The sequence below is a fragment of the Macrobrachium nipponense genome, chromosome 20 (assembly GCF_015104395.2).
Source record: "Macrobrachium nipponense isolate FS-2020 chromosome 20, ASM1510439v2, whole genome shotgun sequence".
NCBI lineage: Eukaryota > Metazoa > Arthropoda > Malacostraca > Decapoda > Palaemonidae > Macrobrachium > Macrobrachium nipponense.
In genome coordinates this window covers 32,487,610-32,503,862 of record NC_061089.1, presented here as the reverse complement: position 1 = coordinate 32,503,862, position 16,253 = coordinate 32,487,610, and the positions used below count along the sequence as shown (strand labels likewise).

General features: G+C 37.0%; 1 protein-coding gene across 1 annotated transcript; it reads left to right on the top strand.

The window, feature by feature from the left end:
* Positions 1–1,227: 1,227 nt before the first annotated feature.
* LOC135224466 (uncharacterized) lies at positions 1,228–12,762 on the top strand. Its single transcript, XM_064263470.1, has 16 exons — positions 1,228–1,384; positions 2,050–2,268; positions 2,620–2,757; positions 3,542–3,673; positions 4,104–4,164; positions 5,125–5,309; positions 5,611–5,768; positions 6,640–6,807; positions 7,178–7,292; positions 7,881–8,041; positions 8,954–9,043; positions 9,266–9,379; positions 9,660–9,899; positions 11,009–11,191; positions 11,753–11,855; positions 12,569–12,762. Exons 2-16 carry the CDS (start codon positions 2,064–2,066, stop codon positions 12,652–12,654), a joined length of 2,139 nt encoding a protein of 712 aa, XP_064119540.1. The 5' UTR covers positions 1,228–1,384; positions 2,050–2,063; the 3' UTR covers positions 12,655–12,762.
* Positions 12,763–16,253: the final 3,491 nt, after the last annotated feature.

The window sequence follows — 16,253 nt, the reverse complement described above, 5'->3', positions numbered from 1 at the left end:
CGGGCTAAATGCAAGGACGAGGTTTGTGATATATGCAGAGTGGAGCAGAACAACACCAAACATTTATTCATTTACAAAACTCTACAGAAAAGAAAAGAACAGGATATTACTTGAGAGACCCTGAAACCCCTAACAGTAAACTGGGGGAATGCATAAGAATAACCCTGAAAATTAAGAATTTTGTTAACCTTGGAAGCGCTGGTGGTCAGAGCCAGTAACATGACACTACCTCATTAGCGAAAATGAATGGGTGAGGTTTAAAAATAGAAATAGAAATGTATTGGCAATATTTGGTAGAAAATTAGTTGAGAAACATCTCTAACTTTTTAGGGTTCTTGTTGCAGAAAATGGTCAAGGATTAAAATAAACAGCCTGATGTGGTATTGAATAAAGTAAAGCTAAAGACGGTTAAAATTTATTGAATAAAGTAAAGCTAAAGACGGTTAAAATTGTAAACAACAAGGGAGTTCAGTGTCAGTTTGAGTAATGTAATAACAGTTTGAGAGAGAAAAGGTACAAAAATAAAACTTTCAAGTTTAGTAGCTCTGCACCTAACCCGAACATGTAGTGTTGCTGCAACTGTGTGGAGTTAGTGCTTAGGAGCCTGCATCTGCTCAACGATTTCCAAATTCTGTGGAACGAGAACTAAGTGTATATATAAAAATGACTCAAGAGGTATGTGAATACACGGTGATAGCAGTAGTACATTCACAGCGTAAGTTTCTTTCGGCCGCAAGCAGTTTCAATGGAATTGTATCATTTTCCTTTTAAGGCGAGATAAATCTCTCGTTTCGAGCGACTGTGCTGCCTTTTATTGAAAGTTTTCACCATAATTGACCTTGTATCAGCGCCGTTGAATAGTAGGAGAAAAAACTCCCTTTGGGTTGCAGATGTGTTTGTACACAGCTGTGGATGTTGAGTGACAAGTATTTTTAAAGCTGCAACTGACTGATTTTTTTTAGGAATATAGATTATAAGTTGGAATCGTGTTATTGTTACAGTGCTATCTCACCAAGCAAAAATTCATTTATAAGATTACACAATGATTAAACGTGACATATGCCAATGTGTACAGCACTGAATCCAAACTTTGGTTAACCAAAAGTATTCGTTCGTGAACAAAAGTGATCTCTTATCAGCCAGCTCGGGTTAACACTAGTAAGGGGGCGTTAGAGCATGAAAAAAAAATAAGAAAAAAACTAGATAAGCGCCTATAGGCAAGAGAGTTAAATGATAAAAATTTGGACGGGCAATCAGTAACAGTGCTGTCAGGTTTACGAGTGCATCATTCTGTGTGACCTCAATAGAAATATAACACTGAAGTGGAGACTTAGACAGAGCAACCTGAAAGGGAAACAACCTAGTGCTCTGTTGGGAACCCAAGGTAGGCTTGATTAGTTTCTAAAGAAGGAATTCTCAAAGTGAAAGTCAGGTTACGTACAGTTAGCTTTTATAAGAAGTAGTTCTATCAAAATATTGCTTGCGAATTAATGCTTCTCGTCGTAAACAAAAATATGGATTCCCATGTTTTCCTTTTTGAATTTGAATGTCACCTTCTGTTCTGAATATGGTGCAATGCTGAAACTTATTTAGATTGCCTATAAACTGAATTTTTTTCTAATTACCAGAATATGACTCATGGAGGGTATTTAATTCCAATATTTAATATCATCCGTGAGTAAAATTCTGGTAACCATAGCTATGACACATAACACTTGGATTTAATAGAAAGGTGATTGAAGCAGCAAAACTGAACGATAGATATACATTTTCTATTTCAAACATGACAATATTCATAAACTTTGTCAAGTTCACATCTCGGTTTTGTTGGACATATTGTACAAAAATCTTCTGGTCTATGTATTACTGAAAATTTACAACACTTGTAATTTAGTACATGAAACAACTGGTGATCATCATCATCACCAGATATAACTTTAATGAAATATCAGGATTGATTAAGCCCACGTGAAATAAGTCTTTTCATATGCAATCTGCTATTAAAGTATATCACAGCAAATATAAAAAGCCAGTTTCCTTCATTCTCAGGAAACAGCATCAAGATGGGTCTGCGTGGGATTTCCTTCTCACTGCTGTTCCTGTTATTGGCCGGCCTTCACGTTTTGGCAGTCAAGGACGAGAAACTCGACCCTCTGAAGCACAGGGAGGCCAGAGGCGACGTCGACCTTAGTGCACGGAGAGAGTATTACAAGAAGAGGCTAAGAGACTTCAATGGTTGTCCGCCACCGCAGCCTCCAGATCCTGAGCGTAAGTCGGATTTTACCTTTCTTCCCAGACAGACTGACGTAGAAGCTTCTTTCGAGCACTACTTGATGGTAAATCAAACATATAAGAAGGAAAGCATTTATGATGGTATACTATGAAGCATTTTTCAGTTTTACATAGTCAATAGGTTATCATTGACTTTGGTACCACCTTAGTGTTCAAATCATTATTAAAGCCATTTTATTTTTCTTACCCAAATTGACTTTTCTACCTGGTTGGTTAGCTTAATACAGATTGGCCAATTTCAAAATATTTACAGACTCTGACACCTGGGTGGCACCAAAGCGTGAAAAGTCAAGTTTAAATTTAATAACTAATGAGTCTTACTTTCAGAGGTCCTACCTACTGTACCGGACTCCTTCACGACGGACGTCGAAATATCCTTCCAAGAGAAGGATCGGAGGAGAGTCATTTACGGCCAGGAGATGTATGACGGCGTCAAGAAACGCGGCATCCTCAACTATCAGTTTGGTAGGTTTCATTGACACTGATTCGCGGTGGACTCCATTATGGCAACATGCGTCACGATAATTATGTCCACCGAGGCTATGCCCACCGCCAATAACTGGAAACTGCTGTCTTGCAGTCTTACTTTTTAATAAAAGCTAGGCCCACTGCCAATAGCTGTGGAAACCGCTGCCTTGCAGGTGGACTTTTTAGTCAAAGGCGAGGTCCACCGACAATCACTGTGGTCTGAAAAACTGCTTGTTGGTGGAGGATGATGCCTTTGATAGAAGGCAGTGGAGAAGGCGCATCAGGCAACCGACCCCTTAATGTAGGGATAACGGTGGGAAAGTAGAAGAGGATTACTGACTAATAACATTCTGGAAACTTGCATCGCAGTAATTATGAGCTTGACTAGAATGGTAGGTTTGGATAGAATGTAATTATAGAGTGATTATTAGCCGATTTCATTCAATAAACTGGTGTCACAGCGACTTTGGTCATATAAGAGATTGGTGATATTTGGCAGTAAAGAACGAGGGGAGATTACCTGGTAAAGGTTATAACTCTCCTTTTAAAGCAAGGAGTCAGAATTATTACAGTTCTCAGGTCAGTGCTGCATTTGTATGAAATGACCTCAGTGATGTATTCAGTTAAGGTCATTAATTTTGTTTGCATCCTACTTGAAGCAGAACATGAGACGGGAGGCTGAAAGTGTTTGAAAATTTATGGAAGTGAGAGCCCAAGGAACACTACTGATAATTGCCTTAAACGCGCTGTGTTTATATAAGCTTGCTCTTTTGTCTTTCAGCTGAGCTGATGGTTGAAGATCGTCCCGATATGTTGGATGAAAGCATCCACTACAACATTAAAAGAAATGAAGCTCTGTTCGTCGTGGAGAATGATGGCTGCGCATTGTCCGGACAGGAAGACTGTCATAGTTGTAAGGAAGAACTCTAAGAAATGTATCAACCAAATAGACAGCTTTCTTCTTAATGGCCGTAGTTAAAGTGCAAATACTTTTAAGTCAGTATAATTAACGACAAATTGGAAAATCCACCGACTTACCGAATAGAAAGAAATGATCTTTTCATATGATTTTAGTTTCGGTATTCAAATTTTAAAATTTAATATATATATAAATATTATATATAATAAATATATATATAGAATAGATATATATATACATAATTCTAAATAGGTGATTTATTTATATTATATTATAAAATTAATATTATATATTACACCTTAATAATAATAGAGTGTATTTATATGTAACATAGTATGATATATTTGTGTGTGTGTTTTCCAAGTCTTAAAGATTTAACTCTCACGGATTCTTATTAAATGAATCTACTTTGATGTCATTCCAGCGAAGAACTGCAGTGCTGGTACCCTTGACGATCTGTCGAAAGAACTCGAGAATTTATTTGGGTAAGCGTGAGCTGTATTTACGGCAGAGGGCCTCTAGAGGGGTTAGGGTGATGGGAGGTTGGTGGAAAATGATAGAAAATGCTGGAAGGGGATTATCAAGTCAGAATTCACGAAGCTACATAAATAATGTTTTCACCCAGAAAAATATATAATAACATTTGAGATCCATATCATTAGTTGGAATGCAGAGTATTCCGTATTGTATCATTATTATAATTTACTATTCAGGTTAATGTGTGTTTAATAATAATAATAACTAGTCTACAAAATGTGAATTGTGCTAAATTTTCCCCTGCTTACAGATATTAATCTTGAAGTATTTGTTATTTTATTACTATGGTTTCATGAAGTCAAGAACTAGTCAATGCCTTTCTTGCAGAATTTGATTTTTGTGTGTATTTTCTTGAGAGAGAGAGAGAGAGAGAGAGAGAGAGAGAGAGAGAGAGAGAGCTTGGTCAAAGCTACTATAATTTTATTTAATGATGTTGAAATTTCTGTATATATTTTGAAATGTTGGTTAACATTTAGAAGAAAAGCTACCTTACATGTTCAGCAAATAAAAACCATGGTCAATGTATTAACAGTGTTTTGTAACAAAAAAACATGGTCTGCCCAATACTCTAGTCTCCTCCGTAGGGAATTAGTGCCGTCAGTGCACCTCACGCCTTGCACTGTAGGCAATACGTAAGGTTCTTTGCAACATTCATTCATTCTTTTTCTGTGCCTCCGTTCATATTATCTTTCTTCCATCTTTCATTCCACCTTCTCCTAACAATTATTTCCTAGTGCAACTGCGAGGTCTTCCTCCTGTTAAACCTGGAAAACCTTTATTATCAATTTCCATTTCAGTTTTCTGAATGACCTCACAGGCCCCAGTGCCTGGTCTTTGACCTAAAGTTTATATTCCATTTCCATCGAAAAGTCTCCCGAGACAATGACAACATCAATTTCAATTTCCAGAGTCGTTGTCCATGAGGGTCACTCTGGATTCTACGGGGCCTCCTCCATTCTGGAATTTGGCCCGCAGTTCAACTATACCATGTCGATGAGGGACAGTTGTCATGGGCTGGAATGCGACGTGTACCAGACCTGCATATATATTCCAGAGGATAACGCTACCTTGCTCTACACGTATTATTGGTCGAGTAAGCTGGAGTTGTTTCAAATCTGTCAGTTATCGATGTCATTCAATTGATTGGTGTCTTGACTTTGGTTATGTAGGAAATTGGTGATATTCTGTTGTTTTTAAAGTTAAGCTTTATTATTCTCTATATTCCATTCATCTTTAAGTAGATATCTGTTTTTGTATGCATTATATAACCTAATAAAACTAGGCTTTGATAAGCGTTTATCGAAAGTCTTAGTTTCAACATTGTTTCCCTAATGACCAACATATTTTTTCTCTCCGTCGACCATCCATCTCTTGATCCTCTGTTGGAAAAACAGCAAATGACTGGTACTTAGGAAACAACGACCAACAAGTCCCGATCGCCGTCGAAATAGCTGGCGACAAGATCGAAGGCCATACAGTAAAGGAGATCATGATGAGATACGACTTCTTCAGATACGAGAGGGAGGTTAGGCCGTCAACGGACGAGTTAGAGGTACGGTGATGTGGTGGGGTGTTGCGGGATGGGGGGGGAGATCTGAACTGAGAGATAAAACAGGGATTGATAGAGGAGGAACAGTGTGGTGTTAGATAAGAGAAAGGGTGCGTCAATAACAGTCCTTCCTTGAATCTCTCTCTCTCTCTCTCTCTCTCTCTCTCTCTCTCTCTATCCAATCACTCTTCGTCCTTCTATTCTTTCTTTTTGTCATAAGACTGGAAAGCCTCCCAAGAGGTACCATCTTCAGTGTGCCTTGTGCTGCCAACTGTAGACGGTACTAAAGAATTTCTAAAGAATGTTGTAGCCTCCCTCCATAAGCCCCATCTGCAATGCTTTCTGCCTTTTACTTTTCATTCCTTCACTCCAGTCTCTTCCTACTAAGGCGTCCAATTTCTTTATAACTACCCTGCTCTGATACTGCAAGTAAGCTCTGTGAGAGTTTGGGATTGCCTGTGTGTGTATGCGCGCGCGCGTGCATCCGTATATGTAAAGTAAAATGGAATTATTTCTTCTCTTTAAAGTTTATTATTTTCCCCTCACACTCCCAAGGGGAGTAGTGCCAGCAATGCACCTTATGCGATGCACTCTGGTTATTACTGAGAGTTCTTCGCAGCTTCCCTTCGGCCCCTAGCTGCAACCCCTTTCATTCCTTTTGCTGTACCTCCGTTCATATTCTCTTTCTTCCATCTTTCTTGCCACCCTCTCCTAACAATTGCTTCATAGTGTAGCTGCGAGGTTGTCTTCCTGTTACACCTTTAAAACCTCCTTTGTTATCAATTTTCGTTTCAGCGCAGAATGACCTCATATTCCCAGCGCTTGGCCTTTGGCGTAAATGTTATCGTATTCTTATTCTCTTTTTCCTTCACAGCTCTCCCCAGAGGTCTACTGCTTCGGGCGCAAGACTGAACTTGAGCCTCCCAAAGCAGCCAAAATATTCTACATGCATTCGGAGATCATCACCGGAGCCGACATTCCCCTACATCCTGGGAAGAACGACTCAGAATACATGAGATATCGCGTCATTTTCCCAAAAACAGTAAGATTGTGTTCCTGTAATAACTGATTCATGTTTTGGTTGATTGTTTAATTCTTTATGTATATTTTTCCCTTTTTATCTGCTTGTTTATTATTTCCGTACCAGTATACTGGTACTGATATTCTTGTTTTAGTTTGGTTTTAGTTCTTTCGTTACTACTGTTTATTGTCTTTGTTTTTATGGTGTTTTACGTTGCACGGAACCAGTGGTTATTCAGCAACGGGACCAACGGCTTTACGTGACTATTGTTGTTCAATACTCATTATTGCATTATTCTTTTCCACATCAACGTTTACTTTCATCAAAGCTTTATCATTTTCCGTAAACGACTGACGAACTTCGTAGACATTAACACACGTCATTCCCTCAGGAATATTACGACTACACGATGCAGATCACGAGGCAAGACTACATTCCCTTCTTCGCCCAGGACAACGAGCGACGTTTTGAGAACCAGACTTCGCTTGTGCACGACTTCAACCAGGGTGAGTAGTCCTTCATAGAGTGAAGATATGTGAGCGAGATATAATGTTTTTAATCTTTAAGAGCAAAGACCGATTGGACTGAGAACCTTAAGCCATCTTCGAGCTTAGGACCGAAGAAGAGAAACATTAGGAAATAGGGAGTAGCTTAATGGCAAAAGTAAACAATCGGCCTTTATGCCATTTCAATAAAGAAATGACAACATTTTTTGACAAAAATCAAGCTTTATAGTTATTGTTTTGGGCAAAATACTTTTAAAAAACGGAGTGAAATGGTATTATTTTGAAGAAATATTAAGCCCAAAGCCTATATTTATTGGTAAAATAAATAAATAAACAAAAGAGCCCAGTGATGAGTGTTCGGAATAGACTAGAAAAAAAAACTGTTTTGAAAAAAAAAAACGTATTCCAGTATGATTTCGAATTTCATACCATTAACAGTTTTGCCTCAGAGCAATAGAAAAAAAATATGTAAAAAATTGAAAGATACAATATTTAAATAGATAGGTAGATAGATTTGGACGTCGAAGCAACTTAATATAACAAAAATGATAAAAATAATAAGTTTGCTCCCCATTCTTTGTCTGATAGGCCTAGCATACGTCATCCAGCCCAGACAAAGGACGTGCGAGATAAGAAAAATCGAAAACGTTACCTTCGGTGATGTTGTCGTCAACGAGGACGGCTCGATTTTCATGAGGAGTCCCTGGAGTTACGAAGACCTTGATCAACCGCTGCAGTACAATGGCAATGTAAGATAACCTTATCTTTACAATCATGTTAACCTGGTTTTTCAATTGTATGAAAACAAATACATAACATATATGGTGAGAGAGTATAGAATAATATCATGTCCTGACAGGGTTCTTGTCGCTGACGTTACGATTGATTCAAAGTTACTTGATTTCTTCCTTTTAAATTATGTTTTACAGTATAGGTAGCTTAGGGCCGTCAGTGCACCTCATGTGGTGAACTGTAAGCATTACTTAAGGTTCTTTAAAGCGTCCCTTCTTTTTACTGTACCTTCTTCTGCCATATTCTCTTAGTTCCATCTTACTTTCCACCCTCTCTTAACAACTGATTCATAGTGCAACTCCGAGGTTTTCCTCTTGTTACACATTTCAGACTTTTCCTGCCAACTTCCGTTTCAGCGCTGAATAATCTCATTGGTCCCAGTGCTTGGCCTCGGGCCTAAATTTATTCAATTCATAATAGATAAGCGTATTTAAGCATTAGAGACAGCAGTGTGCGTTCCCTCACACACACATACACACACACACACATGATACGTCAATATAGATAAAAACTGCTGCCTCACACTTTCTGGGGTGGCCTTTTCAACCACAGTCTGGTGTTAAGAGATATAAAAGTGACTGGTTCAGTGGTGGTCCGCAGAGTTTGAAGTATTCCAGTTCGTAATTCGGGCCCTGCCTACCGTCACTAGTTAACTAAGGCGTGAGTCAGTACCCAAAGCAGCTAACTATCATGAAAAGGGCATGAATATATATTATACAGAATCCAACTGAATCCGGCTAGAATTATGTTAGACCAGGTTAAACCATACTGATATACCATGAGTTTGGATTGAATTATCATCAGTGCCTTGTTCTTATTGGAATACCTAGAGAGCATAAAATTAAAATGCAACAACATTTATCCTTCAGCACTGGAGTCGTGGGCTTGATACCGATGTCTGGGTTGGACTTAAAAAGACAGAAACGGATCTGGAGACTTATGTGTGGTACTTTGCATCAGTAAGTAGTGCGTCACATTCTGGTTGTCATGTGATCATCTTTACAGTCGTGGTTTTTATGAATTTTACTTTAATCTTGTTTAGCTAATAACATGAATGGTATTGCAAGTAAAGCACCCATAAAAATAAATGGAATAAAATAAATGTTTAACTTAGTCATTCATATTACAAATTACGTTTTCTATTATGTGTATTGTGCTCAACCATTTTCTTTTATTTTTAGCCACTAACACATGAAATTGTAGGGGAGGCAAATATTGAAGGCGAGAGGGACGTTAATATTAAAATTCCAACGGTTGATCATGTTCCTGTTAAATTTGAGAAGTATTTAACATACGTAAGTACCAGCTTTTTTTCGTGTGTGTGTGTGCGTGTGAGTGTAGCGTACAATACTTGTTCATCTGGTTGCTTAATGTCTTGAAACGCGTAGCAACAGCAAGTCCATGCAAGTTACGCGCGCACGTACTTAAAAAATTACATATCCTAAACAAGAAAAATAATCAAATACAATTTAGACTATCAGAAACATTTTACAATAATTTATTCTGTGACATTTACTTTACAAATAAGTGACATTTTTCTGACTATTTTTTTTTTTTCTTTTTGTTCTTCCCCAGGTTCCTAACTTCTTACCTCTCACATACAATATCTACAACTTCGAATCGGAGGTTCCGCACGTTCACATCCACGACATTGGGCTTTGCTACACGGCTGATCATATGAAGGACCTGAGCTTCAGCATGCCTGCCAATACTCTTAATCAGACCAAGTACATGCTAGAGAACTTGAAGTACGGGCTTGTGTCAGCCCTCTCGAAAGTGGGAGTCGTTTCGCCACTGCGGATCAATCGTTTAGAGGTAATGAGAGAGAGAGAAAGAGAGAGAATTATATTGCTGTCTACTTTTCTGGCTCAAGTTTTCAACAGGTAGGGCTTTGGATCAAAGGTGAACGCCTATGAAATACAGACTCCACAAAATTAGCCTACATAAAACCCTATCGAACTCATGTACACGCATTGTACCAGTCACCACTATCTAGCATGCATTATCTTGCTTCTGGATATGTAGGCTATTCGTTTCTCATACTTCTTTCACGCCACGTATCCAACTCTCAGGTCATAGTTTTCTTCTTCCCCTCTTTACACTTCTGAGTTATGCCCTTTTCCCACTCTTTTCACAAGACTATAACTTCTCAAAATCCCTTGGTCCATCTTTTATTCTCTGCTACCCTTTTCACCAGTTAATAGGTCCAATTACAGGAACGTGACATTGCTTGTAATTACATATACATACCTAACAGCAGTAAATGATTCAACTTGAAATCTTTAGTTTTGTTGTATAAGATATTGTTCCCAAAACCAGGAGTATTTAACCCAAGACCTACCCATTGTATGTTTGGGGTTTTGGTTTTAACCTAACATCGTATTCGTAGTCTTGAGTAGAATAAGAGTAGGTTTAGGTTGTTAACTGTGCCTAATATAAAGATTCTTGGTTCTCTGTCAACCAGGTGGCAAGATTTATATTGGTCATAGCGACGTATATATATATATATATATATATATATATATATATATATATATATATATATATATATATATATATATATATATATGAGGTTGTAGTCCACTACATCCTCATATATCTATTTTCGTGAAAAGGAGACTAAAACCTATAATAAATATATATATATATATATATATATATATATATATATATATATATATATATATATTGGTTGTTTTACCAATGTATTCTGTTGATTCACCGTTGTCAAGGTCAGCTTTGTTTATTGATATTAGTATAAGAAGTACAAGTGTCATACAGGGGAGGTTCACCCACCTATGTCTGGGATGTTATAGGGACAAATCAGGTTAACGTTACCCTGCTGCTTATTTAGTACACTGGCACATGAAGTCTCAGGATATATATCATCCAGGTCATCTTCACCCTTCTGTTTATCTCTGCAGGTCGGGGAAGTCCCAGGTGCCGTGCAGGTGAACTTCACCCTCCTGGAGAAACCGGATTTGATCGGTGACGTGGAGAGCGCTGGCATGGAGAACACACTCGACCAGGCTTACGATGCCATTAAGAGTACTCTCGACCAGTCACAGCTGATCGTGGAAGTCAACATTGGAAAGTTAACTGGAAAGGTATGAGAATCGCTTTCATTTTTAACAGCATGCATATATATGCTTACTTATTAAAGTTTCCTTTAAAAGTTATAAATATAAATATATATATATATATATATATATATATAATAATATATATATATATATATATATATATATTATATATATATTAAAAGTATCTGTTCACTGATATATAAAAAAATTACGATTATCAGTGTGCATATGGCCATAGGGTAACAGACCTATCCCAAAACTCCCATGTTTGTGTATAAATATGAAAATCGTTTCATTCATTTGTTTACATTATTGAAAAAGCACAACCTTGAAAGTTTGGTCTGAGACTTTGGAAACCAACAGAGCGAGTGTATGTGCTTATAATACAATTATGGTCTAGTTCATCGTTTCATAGATTACGTTTTGACATATTGCAGTGTGTTCGTTGAAGCCCATACATACATCCATACATAGTACATACTTAATTACACCGTTACATATATTTAGTTATCGACTTGAATATTATAAAGAAATAAATAAATGCGATGACGCACATGTATAATAATGTTTTTCTTCGTACCATAGCCTGATATCGTCAAGTTAGTGGCTTTGCCTAATACAATGAAGAATATTCAGCGAGACGACGATATCGTTTCTTCCACGGATGTCTATGTCGGTTATTCGCCAGGTAAGTGATCACTGTTTGGATTTAGGTGAAATGATTTAAAAACCACATCAAGAGACCTTTGAAACGAATTAGGTGAATGAATGATCATAAGTTAATTTGACGTTAGTTTGATTGAAGTTGGCCATAGATAGTGCTCTCCTAGGAATTCATATTCCCATCACGAGATTTTCTTTTATATGCATTTTAAGAAATAAGAAAAAATCCTTATGTATGACGAAAATTACAATAAGAGAGAGCTAGAGAGATAGGTGGGTGATTTTATCATTACAAATTACCCTTTTCCTTTCATTAAGAAAAATGTGACCCTGGGACAACAATTAATTTTCAATGGTGGCCAACCAGACCTATTATTTTCATGCTTATATCTCTGATCAAGATGACAATAAAACCAGAAGCTTGGAATATATCTTTCACACAGTGATCCGACAGTCTTTAAAGAAAAATCATTAACCTTTTCAACACAGTCGTGGTTTTATTAAGTCGGTAATTAATCAGTTAAACGTCATCATGTATTTATTAAGTAGGCATGTTTTCTTGTCATTTTTGAAAATAAAAAAAAATAAAAATTTAACATGACAATGAAAAGGTGGACCAGAATAACTGAGGAAAACGAAAGATAAAATCAATAATGTAAAGAACATCGGAAATGCATCGTAACGCCCAAAACACCTGGCAGTTATCCAGTGTCTCATTTATGTCCACACACCTAACAGGAGACATGGCAGCGATGGGCATTTCAATGGCAGTCATCGGGGCGTTCCTCGGAGTGGTGGGCATGAAGCGAGCGGATCCGTCCTAAACTTCCCATCTGGAGGAGTTGAGGCTTGCGATGAATTTATTCCAGATTGGAACGACGATCAACCACAACAAAAAATAAATAATTAAATAAATAAAAAAAAAAAAAAAAAAAAAAAAAAAAAAAAAAAAAAGAAAAAAAAATATGAGTAGAATAACAAAAATAAGACGATTCATTTGTTTTGTCTTTGAAAATCTAAATTATACTAGGTTTAATTTTTAAGTCTAGATTGTTGTATGTAATAATAACAGGAAACCAATATTATTATTATTATTGCTTATGTAGAATTATTATCTTCCCTACCTATTTATAACAGTGCAAGGCAATAAGAACTCGACTGCAATATGTATCATCACATTCATCATCAGGTTTATTATTATTATTATTATTATTATTATTATTATTATTATTATTATTATTATTATTATTATTATTATTATTATTATTATTATTATTATTATATATGACTTTAGAGAAGACAAAGGAAAAGATTCAACTAAGTCACAAAAACTATCAACGAGTTCGTAAACTATACATTATTAATGGAACATAACAAAGGCGTTCAACTTGTATAAAATGCTCTTCCCACGTTTTTTATTTGTTTTGAATACCTTGATAATTGAATATAAATAACTTACTGTACTTTTGATTCATTAAACGAGAATAGATGCTTTAAGACGGCCATTTATTCATAATTTCTTCTCTCACATCCGAGGGTTTAGAAGAATGATCTACCTGGTTATATTTCCTTCAGTAAGATCCAACCAACCTGAAAATGGAATATAATTGTAGCTGCCTTAGTTAAGGAATCGATTCTGTCACAAAACACTGGATTGACTTAATCGATTCGATCGTTCATAGTTGTTCTATATCCTTCCACGATGTAAACACGTATTGCTTAGAAACGGAAACCTACTATACTTTGTTTTAGTTTTTGCCGAAATTCCTTGTTCTACCAGATCGCTAGTGCTTGTTACCTGGCGGAGGTCAAGCAAGCTTTCACCCAGCTTAATCCAAACCTGTCTGTCCGTTAAGCGCAAAACGCGATCCAATAAAAACTGCATCATGCGTCCGTCAGGCGAACAGTTTTCCGACGTGTTCTTGATATGAAAATCATTGACCTTTTCAACGCAGCCTGCGCTTTCTCAAATAAGCATTCGTTCGCTCAATGTTTAATCGTTCTTCCAGTGACCGAGTTGTTTGAATGTTCTCGCTAATGGCGTTTCAGCCCAGAACTTGCGACTACTGAAACATGAGTGACTGATATGTTTTTCGCTTACTCGGGGAGTAAGCCACAAACTACTTTGTTGTTGTTGTTGGGATAGGAAAGGACTTTGGAAGAACCTAAAATTTTAGGTCTGAAAAATGTGTTTCGCGTCGAGTTAAAGATACAGGAATTTTGGGATAGGATATTTATGATTTATTTGATAGAGTGAAAATGTAAAAAATAAATAATATGCATGTTAAAAAGCACAGAAAAATTACTTTGTAATAAAATATAGCTTAATTATTATAATTTTCGTTTCCGAATCAAGGCTCTATTTTTGTGCAGGTTTTAGCACGTTTTAATTTACGTTAAAAGTTAGGAATATAATGATTACACGTCCCGAGTATACTGGAGGTCGGATCACGCCTTCTTTTATAATATGGTGCCCTTTTTTTCACTCTTGAGGTAAATTTGCATCAGAATATTTGCACTATTGTAACTGTCATCTCTAGTAGTGCCACCACTGCAAATACTTCTTATGCTTTACGATATTATCATTATTTTAATTCTTATTCCCCAATCGTGATCACCTCATGTTTTCAGTGGGAAACTTGCCGTGTTTTTAATAGAAAATTATTAACACTGTTATCTCCTTCATAACGATACTGATGACAATAATAATAACAATAATATTGATTATAATAATAGTATTATTATTATTATTATTATTAATTATTATTATTATTATTATTATTATTATTATTGAAAGATATTGCTGCATCAGCTGCATTCAACTTGTAAATAGTCTTCTCTATTTTTCTAATAATAGCTTTTTCTCTGCTATTGCAACTGGCGAGTATTGCGCCGATATTACTCATCAGGAGGAGTCAATTGAGTAGATCTTGACAGCACCAACAGTCTGCTCCGATCCACTGCCGTGATCATGCTCGGATGATACCGAGAGAAACGTTGGCCACTATATTAACTTATATTTTGACCTATTTGTTCATTTACTGCAACAAATTAATAAATTTGTAACCATTATCCCTGAAATTGACTCCTCCTGATGAATAATATCGGCGCAATACTCGCCAGTTGTAATAGCAGAGAGAAAGCTATTATTAGAAAAATAGAGAAGACTATTTACAAGTTGAATGCAGCTGATGCAGCAATATCTTTCAATAAGACTTGTTTGAAAGAGGGTCTCCTTCAATATATTATTATTATTATTTTTTTTTTTTTCTCTCTTTTTTTTTTTTTTTTGCTCTATCACAGTCCTCCAATTCGACTGGGTGGTATTTATAGTGTGAGGTTCCGGGTTGCATCCTGCCTCCTTAGGAGTCCATCACTCTTCTTACTATGTGTGCCGTTTCTTAGGATCACACTCTCTGCATGAGTCCTGGAGCTACTTCAGTCTCTAGTTTTTTCTAGATTCCTTTTCAGGGATCTTGGGATCGTGCCTAGTGCTCCTATGATGATGGGTACGATTTCCACTGGCATATCCCATATCCTTCTTATTTCTATTTTCAGATCTTGATACTTATCCATTTTTTCCCTCTCTTTCTCTTCAACTCTGGTGTCCCATGGTATTGCGACATCAATGAGTGATACTTTCTTCTTGACCTTGTCAATCAACGTCACGTCTGGTCTGTTTGCACGTATCAACCTATCCGTTCTGATACCATAGTCCCAGAGGATCTTTGCCTGATCGTTTTCTATCACTCCTTCAGGTTGGTGCTCGTACCACTTATTACTGCAAGGTAGCTGATGTTTCTTGCACAGGCTCCAGTGGAGGGCTTTTGCTACTGAATCATGCCTCTTTTTGTACTGGTTCTGTGCAAGTGCCGGGCATTCACTTGCTATGTGGTTTATGGTTTCACTTTTCGTATTGCACTTCCTACATATGGGAGAGATGTTATTTCCGTCTATCGTACTTTGAACATATCTGGTTCTTAGGGCCTGATCTTGTGCCGCTGTTATCATTCCTTCAGTTTCCTTCTTGAGCTCTCCCCTCTGTAGCCATTGCCAATTGTCATCGCTGGCTAGTTCTTTAGTCTGTCTCATGTATTGTCCGTGCATTGGTTTGTTGTGCCAGTCCTCTGTTCTTTCTGTCTTTCTCCTGTCTCTGTATATTTCTGGGTCTTCGTCTGCTTTTATTAGTCCTTCTTCCCATGCACTCTTTAGCCACTCGTCTTCACTGGTTTTCAGATATTGCCCCAGTGCTCTGTTTTCGATGTTGACGCAGTCCTCTATACTTAGTAGTCCTCTCCCTCCTTCCTTTCGTGTTATGTATAGTCTGTCCGTATTTGCTCTTGGGTGTAGTGCTTTGTGTATTGTCATATGTTTCCTGGTTTTCTGATCTATGCTGCGGAGTTCTGCCTTCGTCCATTCCACT

Excerpts from the sequence above, each read along its gene's own strand:
- LOC135224466 (XM_064263470.1), top strand. The coding sequence starts at position 2,064 with ATGGGTCTGCGTGGGATTTCCTTCTCACTGCTGTTCCTGTTATTGGCC. Across the intron at positions 5,769-6,639 it reads CGTCAACGGACGAGTTAGAG|CTCTCCCCAGAGGTCTACTG; the intron begins GTACGGTGATGT and ends TTTCCTTCACAG. Across the intron at positions 11,192-11,752 it reads TTGGAAAGTTAACTGGAAAG|CCTGATATCGTCAAGTTAGT; the intron begins GTATGAGAATCG and ends TTCGTACCATAG.